Below are 8,436 nucleotides of genomic sequence, written 5' to 3'. Positions count from 1 at the left end.
AGGCTGACTCGCTGGAAACTATCGATCCGGGCGTTTCTAACGGGCCTGGCTGAGCACTGCTTTAAGGTTTGTGCGGGCCAAGATTTAGATGCGGGCCAGGCAACCAAACAGGCCGCAAAACTGCCCGCGCGGGCCTGACTGGGCCTAATACAAGCAACCAAATGCATCCTTCTTTTTTTAGACAAAATTGTCTCTTTTCTTAGGGAAGCAAAAATAACAAATTCTAGGGTGAAACGTGAGGTGCAGCCCAGCATCTCGTGTCGGCATCCCACCCCACACTGTTTCTGCTAAGGAGATAGACTAAAAAAACAAAAATGGAGTTGGACGATAGCAGCACGTGCGGGTGGTTGGAAGCCAACTTTTGGCGCGCGTGATGGAAAGATGGAGCTAACCCATCCCAGCCATGGATTCTTCTCATCTTGTATAAGTATTCCGTCCATGAACTCCATCGATCAGCAAGTGAAGTGACCATCGGAGGAGGGAGAAGAATACAAGAAGAAGAAGATGGCGCGCGTGGAGGCCCTGAGCATGAGCGGCGCGACGGCGATCCCGGCCGAGTACGTGCGGCCGCAGGAGGAGCGCCAGGGCCTGGGCGACGCCTACGACGAGGCGGCGGCCAGCTGGTCCGCGGCCGGCTCCCCGCGCATCCCCGTCGTCGACGTGGCCGCCTTCGACGCCGCGGACCCGGGCTCGCCATCCAGCCTCGCCGTCGTCGACGCCGTGCGTGCCGCCGCGGAGGGCTGGGGCGTCATGCACGTGGCCGGCCACGGCATCCCGGAGGACCTCATCGACGCGCTGCGCGGCGCCGGCACGGGCTTCTTCCGCATGCCGATCGAGGACAAGGAGGCCTACGCCAACGACCCGGCGGCCGGGCGGCTCGAAGGGTACGGCAGCCGGCTCGCCGGATCGGCCGGAGAGGATGGGAAGAGGGAGTGGGAGGACTATTTGTTCCACATGCTCCACCCCGACGCCCGCGCCGACCACGCGCTCTGGCCGGCGCACCCGCCAGAGTACGTGCCCGTCACCAAGACCTTCGGGGAGCACGTCAGCGCGCTCTCCTCCCGGCTCCTCGCCATCCTCTCCCTCGGGCTCGGCGTCCCGGCCGACACCCTCGAGCGCCGCCTGCGCCTCACCTCCGGCGGCGAGACCCAGGAGGTGGAGGACGACCTGCTCCTGAAGCTCAAGATCAACTACTACCCGCGGTGCCCGCAGCCGGAGCTGGCGGTGGGCGTGGAGGCGCACACCGACGTCTCCGCGCTCTCCTTCATCCTCACCAACGGCGTCCCCGGCCTGCAGGTGCTCCTCCCCGGCGACGGCCAGACCTGGGTCACCGCGCGCGACGAGCCGGGCACGCTCGTCGTCCACGTCGGCGACGCGCTCGAGATCCTCAGCAACGGGCGCTACACCAGCGTGCTCCACCGCGGGCTCGTCAACCGGCAGGCAGTGCGCGTCTCCTGGGTCGTCTTCGCCGAGCCGCCGCCCAACTCCGTGCTGCTGCGCCCGCTGCCGGAGCTCCTTGTGGACGAGACGCCGCGCTTTGAGCCGCGCACCTTCAGGCAGCACCTCGAGCGCAAGGTCCTCAAGAAGACGAATGATCAACAGGAGGAGGAGGTTGTTAAGATGCCGCCCGTTGTCGCTCAAGAGGAGGAGAAGGAGGTTATTAAGAAGCCGCCGGTCGCCGGCGAGGAGGAGGAGAAGGAGGAGGCCACGGAGCCGCTGGTCGCCGGCGAGGAGGAGCACAAGGTGGTGAAGAAGGAGCAGAGTGAACAGGAGGATGCCAAGATGGCGCCGGTGGCAGCCAACCTAGTGGAAGTTAATTAATTAACTCATCCTACAATAATTACCATAATGATTAGTATTACTCACATGGGGTAATTGTACGAATAAGTGTGCTTGCTATTGAGAGGTGATCAGAAAAAATATATATTAATTTTGCGCTTTATTGTGGCATTTGTAATGTTTTTTTAGTAATGTTATATATGTTATGATGTTCTAAGTAATTAAGTAAAAGATGCATGGTGTGATTCAAATGCCATATTTTTTGTATCTGTGTCTAATCTTGATCGGTGGATGGTTGGGTAGTTCCATTCTGCACAAAATATGTGAAATTTAAGGCACAAATGTGCTTCTATGCTTGTTGATTGACATGCCGTCCATCAGACAAATAAGAACTCACAAATAGTGAATTGTTTTGGGACCCTCTTAAGACATGGCCGTTTCTTCGCCAGGAGGCAATTTTTATGTTAAAAGTATGGCGACTGATAGGCGCCGGTGCACCGGCCTAACTTTCGACCCGTCAGCGCCCGAGCATCCGATCTGGATGTCTACAGCCGTTGATTCCTTCTTCCTCCCCTCCCCAAAACGATTCTGATTCGCACGCGCACAACACGCCCACTCGCCCAACGCACAGCGTGGCTGCCGGCCCCCGGCGTCCTCCATGGCCGCCGTCGTCGCCGTCAAATGTAGCTCGCTGCCCCTCGCCGTCCCCGTCATCGCACGTCCTCCCAATCTCGTAGTCGTTTCCAGCGACACCCACTGCCAGATGCAACTCCACTGAAGCCTAATGCAGCTTGCGGCCAAGCCAGTTCCAGCAACCAATCAAAGCACGGCGGCGCCCGCCGCCTGGCTCGCCGCCGCCGTCGAGTTTGCAGCATAGTTTTCCAGCAAAAAATAAAAATTCGAGCAACTAGAGAAACCAAGAAAGCCCGTTGAAGCAAAAAAAATAGCCGGTTCCAGCAAACAAAATTGCCGGTTCCAGCATATACCATAGATTGTCGTCGTCGATTCGTAGCGAAAACAAAAGCCGGTTCTAGCTTCCGACAATTACGGTTGCAACACCTGTCGTGCACAATTACTGCTGGTTCCAACATCTCCTACTGGTTCCAGCACCGTTGCATCCCCCTCATCGTTGTTGTAGCTTGCGAGCACCGTGATTGCAGCTTTTTTGCTTGCTGGCTGTAGCTCTGCCGGTGGGCAGTTCCAGCTTTTTCTCTGGCTGGTTGCAGCTATGGCGCCCCAGTTGTAGCTTTCTGATGGCTGATTCCAGCATTGCCGGCGGCGGGTTGCAACACCTCGCGGTGCCGGTTCTAGCTTTGGGTCAGGTGGTAGGCAGCGCACCTCCGGCAGCCGGAACGGAGTGGAGGTCATCGGGCTAGGAAAAAGAGTGAGAGAGGGTGGGATGTGGGATGTGGAGGTCGTCGGGCTAGAGGAGGTCGCCGGCGTCGTCGGAATTCGTAGTAGCGGGGCGCTCCAGCGATTGGGAGAAGGGGACCAGGAAGAGTGAGTGGATAAAATCGGAGAGGAGGAGAGGCGCGGTGAAGTGCGTGGGAAGAACCCTGTCTGGGAAGTCAAGATTCCACAAAAGATTAAGGTCTTCACCTGGTAGTTAGTTAGAGGCATCCTCTCGTTGGGTATCGAGGTCGAGAACAGGAATGACCCACGTAATAGTTTGCGTCCCGTCTGTGTTGTAGCCGAGGATGACATCCATATTATCTTCTCCTGCACAGTATCATACATCCTTTGGAGCTACATCACGAAAATAGTATGTGTTCCTTCGTGCCCATCCGACTAGTATATCCATCGTGTGTTGTAAAAATATTCATTTTGTTGTAAAAAATGTTAATAGTGTTTTTTTAATTGTTTCCTGTATTTTAAAATTGTTTGATGTGTATTTAAAAAAATATTTGTCATGTACTTAAAAATGTCTGTTGTGTTCCAAAAGGTGTTGTCAAGCATTTTGGAGAAGTTCCATAAGTACTTCATACATTTTGAAAAAATCATTGTGTATTTTTTTATAAAAATATTCACCTTGTATCTACAAATTGTTCGTCGTCTATTTTAAAAATGCCCATCCTGCACTTAGAAAATATTCACAACATATTTTCAAAACAAAAACAGTCGGTATTATTATTGAGTGTTGATTTTTTTTCTATCTAAAACATGTTTATCCTATTCTTAAAATTGTTCTTTTGTATTCTTAAAAAATATCAACATTTTAAAAATATATCATTTTTAAAACTTTATAACCATGCCATTTTAAAATGTTCACCGTGTTTTACAATGACATGTTTTCTTACTTACTTATTTTTAAATACGCATCTTTGAATTACACAATGGAATTTTTTAATACATGTCAAGCTTTTTAATACCCGGTGAAAGTTTCTGGGAAACATGATGAATATATTTTAAGACTCAATAATGTTTTTCAAATATATGACAGAAATTTATGATGGATTTTTTGAATACCAGACGAACATTTTTTTTAATTCCGGATTACCATATTAATAATACACATAAAAAAAGATATTTTGAAATACATATGAACGTTTTATTACTCACATTTTTGTTTGCCAAACAAGAATATTTTACCAAACAGAATAAGGAAGCAGAAAAGAAAATGTACAAAAACAAATGTGTTTGCTTCGGTCACTTTTTGTTTTGGAGCAAAGTGCATTGCTAGCTTCTTATTTTCTAGAGAACATGTGTTGGTTTCGAGATTTTTCTTTAGATCAAGCTGCTAATTTTCATTGATTAAGCAAAATGTTTACAGGAACCATAACATGATCGGTAAGGATGAACAAGTCAGATATGGCGACCTTGTTCTAGAGAGGTAGGAAGCGTAGCAATGGGTGTGAGCTTGAAAGTTCAGGCTTCTGCTTTCTTGGACATATCTACAAGCCTGAAAAGAGGCCTCTAGGATTTCTCAAATAATTAAGCAAGTTATTCCAGCAATGCCTTCCTTAATTTCAGTTGCCACCGTGTTGCAGCGATATGTACATGTCCCAGTTGAAAATCTTCAGAGAGAAGTTACCACCATCCAGAGCTATTACTCTTTTTCTATATATTTTTAGGGGTTGTAATTCGTTTTTCAAAAAGCTGCACTAGTAGAAGAAAATAAAAAACACTCATATACTCTACTTTTTTTTTTTGAGATGACTCATATACTCTACTTTTTTTTTGAGACAATACTCATATACTCTACTTGAATAAAATCATCCTTCACGTGACCCAATTATGGCCTGTTGGCGTACGAGGCCCAGTTATGGCCTGGTAACCTTCACGTCGTGACCAAAGCTCCACTTCCTCGTCTATTAACAGGCCTCTGTGGATTCTCAAAAAAATAATAATTTACAGGCCTCTGTGTTATGGCCTGTTGATAACTCTTCTTCTCCATGTCAGCAAGCTGCTACACATCTCTGCTTCTTTCGCCAGCCACCAGCAGGCAAAGAAAAATCTTGGTCCTTCATGTATCTTTTCTCCACCTATTTTCTCACTCCCAGACTAGCTCCATCGATCGATCTAGATCAGGTTCAAAGCCAGTCCCACCGGATCCAGTAACTATTGTAAAAATTCACCTATTTTCATGTATATGTTAGCCCATATACCCTCTTAGGTCTCTTTGATTTAAATGATTCTCAATACACAATGATAAAAATAAAAAAAATAAAAACATGATAAGAGTGTCATGGGTGGAATGGAAAAGATATATATACTATTTTTGCTAAACAATATCAGAACACAAAATAAATGCAAGAAGCGCATGAATAGAAGCAAGATGTTACATTCCACTACAAAGTGCATGATATATTCTAGAACTTTGATGCTTGAGAAACATAGCTTTGTCTTAGAAAAGTACAAACCGTGGCGCGAAAAACACAGAATAAATGTGAGAAGCGCGTGCATATGCACTAGATACCGCAAATTCCAGAACAAACTGCATTATGCAGATAGAACATGTGCCATTCAAAAACTGATGAGTAGGGAAAATTAGATGTCTACAGCATTAGATACGTCCTAGAGGGAAAGGTTATACTAGGCTTGGTCCCAACAAAACTAACCACAAAGATAATAGCATCAGGCCATTGATTTATAGTCTTGAAACATTGAGCCAAACATAAAAGCCCATTGTAATATATCAATAATTTGATCATGAAAAAGACATGGATAATAATCTGCACAGGCTCGCCGTAACACAAGCATATGCAGTAAGTTTGAATACTTGGTGATGATTTGGATCTATAACCATCGACAATAAGGTTAACAATTTGCAAGATACTGTTGATATCTAGAACCAGAATAGTCACTCAAACACTCATCCCTACTATGGGGACTTCAAGATCTGAGACATATACAGATTTGCGACAAACAGAAGGTAGGTGAAATATATATTTTAACAGCCATATACAGATCATATCTAGTTTTTTGCCTTTAGCTGAGCCAGCCAGATCTGCAGCTTTCCCGGTCACTTTGTATAATCTATTTGTATCATTCATTCTGGTTGGGGCATGACACCAAGAATTGATGAGGCATGACACCAAGAACAGATTATCTGAATTAACTAGGATTCAGATCTGGGTTAAAAGTACCCAAAATACTAAAACTGAAATGCAAGATAACAGATACCTAGTCTTACCCAAAGGCGAGGCATGACACCAAGAACTGATTAGCTGAATTCTAGGCATTCATACTGCCAATTTATATGATACATTAGATTACAATAAGCAAAATAATACCATAAACACACACTGCATCTCTGTGGGTTCATACCCAAATCATATCGTAAAGTTGCACCAAAATTTGACTAGTTTTTATTTTATTTTATCAATTATCAAGAATTGGTACGAAGATTGCTAAACTTGTATACTGAATATATAGGGTAAACTGTAAGCTAACACACTCATATATTTTTAGTCTCCAGTGGGCATATTTATCACACACGCCAAAAGGAGGATGCAAGTAACATATAATTAACTACAGGTGATGTGAGAAGCTGAACAAATTACCCTGAAAGAATGGCATCAACATGCTAGCCACTTCAGCCCAAAGAGATATCCTAACGAGTATAAATCTCAAGCAACTACGAGACAGTCAGAGCTTCTTGTGAACATAACTCGACTACATAAAAAAGTTACAAGACAGCTCATAGTGGACCAAATTCAAACACATTGCGCCAGTCAAAGAAAAAAAGAGCATGGCGGGGACTTAAACTCAGAGCTTCTTGCTTGTCTTCATCAGAAAGAAAAGAGCATGGCAGCCACTTGAACCCAAAAGGATATTCAATGAAATATAACACAAACAAACATCTAACAGTTACAGCTTCTTGATCATACATTCTTATATTAATCAACAAGGAACCTTAATTGTGGATCTGATTTATCACACCCGCCTAAAGGAGGATGCAAGTAACAGAAAATTAATAAGTGGTGTGAGAAGCTGAGCAAATTCCTGAAGGAATTGCAAATAGTACGTTATGTTCTTGAGATGGCCTTGCACTGGTTACAGAGAAAAAAGGAACGTGGCTGACAGTTATGACTGTCTGAAGAGTGTGTCAAAGGGAACGTAATCTGGGGCCTATAAGCCTGACAGTGACAGAGATAGTCCCAAACAATGCAGCAACAAAGACCGACTACCGCGATTTAGTTATCAAGCAGACCATTGGATGATCTGTAAGAAAGTAGACTCGATTAAAAAAAACAAGGCAATTGTTCGGTTCGGAGAGAAACAGAGACCTAAGGCAAATAAATAGGAAAATATTTCAAACGCTGACTAAAACAACTAAATAATTTTAGCATCGACATGCCAGCCACTTCAGCCCAAAAGGATATTCTAATGAGTATAAATCTAAGGCAACCATGAAACAGTCAGAGCTTCTTGTGATGATAACTCGTCTACATCAAAAAGAAATGAACCGGCTCATAGTGGACGAAATTCAAACACATTGCGCCGGTCAAAGAAAAAAAGGGCATGGCTGGGGCTTACAGTTACAGTCAAGAGCTTCTTGTGACCATAACTTGTCTACGTAAAAAAGAAACGAGCCGGCTCATTGTGGACCTAGTTCATAAAAATTGTGCCGATCATCTTTAGAAAAGAGCATGGCTGAAACTTACAGAATCAAAAGGGGAGCACAATCTGAGACCTGAGCCTGACAATGATATCCTTATCAGTACAAGTTTCATATCTCGAGCTTATCTTAAGATCACACACCACATGCAGCACTAATTCCTTAGTGTGGTTAGCCGCTAAAGTGAAGTGACTCCAGATAGAAGCGGATATTGGCCAACGGGTGCGCCTCGTACCATGCTTTTTTCAGTCGCGCGACGGACTGTAACCGGCCGGCGGCGGCGACCCCTGCACGGTGGTCCAAGGAGACGATGTCGGAAAAGGCGGCGCGGAAGTCGTCGCTGCCGTCGAGGAGGGGGAGGTCGGGCTGGCGGGCGTGGTGGGAGAGGAGGAAGTCGCGGCGGGAGGTGGCGCGGCGCCACGCCGGGCTGACGGCGCGGCAGCGGAGCAGGGGTTTGGGGGCCAGGCGGATGAGGATCTCCCAGATGGAGATCTCGTCCGGGAGGCCGGGGAAGAGAGGAGTCGCATCCGCCATGGTCGCCGGCGGCTGAGAGTGGTGGAGTTGCGGCGGCGGCGGAGGTAGGTAGGTTAGGTCAT

The 8,436-nt window shown here is 46.4% G+C and overlaps 1 protein-coding gene across 1 annotated transcript; it reads left to right on the top strand.

Annotated features, from left to right (window-relative positions):
* Positions 1-445: 445 nt before the first annotated feature.
* LOC123129885 (leucoanthocyanidin dioxygenase 1) lies at positions 446-1,942 on the top strand. The gene has a single exon (XM_044549861.1). It carries the CDS (start codon positions 505-507, stop codon positions 1,819-1,821), a length of 1,317 nt encoding a protein of 438 aa, XP_044405796.1. The 5' UTR covers positions 446-504; the 3' UTR covers positions 1,822-1,942.
* Positions 1,943-8,436: the final 6,494 nt, after the last annotated feature.

Source organism: Triticum aestivum, chromosome 6A (assembly GCF_018294505.1).
Source record: "Triticum aestivum cultivar Chinese Spring chromosome 6A, IWGSC CS RefSeq v2.1, whole genome shotgun sequence".
NCBI classification, from domain to species: domain Eukaryota; kingdom Viridiplantae; phylum Streptophyta; class Magnoliopsida; order Poales; family Poaceae; genus Triticum; species Triticum aestivum.
Note: the sequence above shows the minus strand (reverse complement) of the source record. Positions and strands in the feature narration are given on the sequence as shown.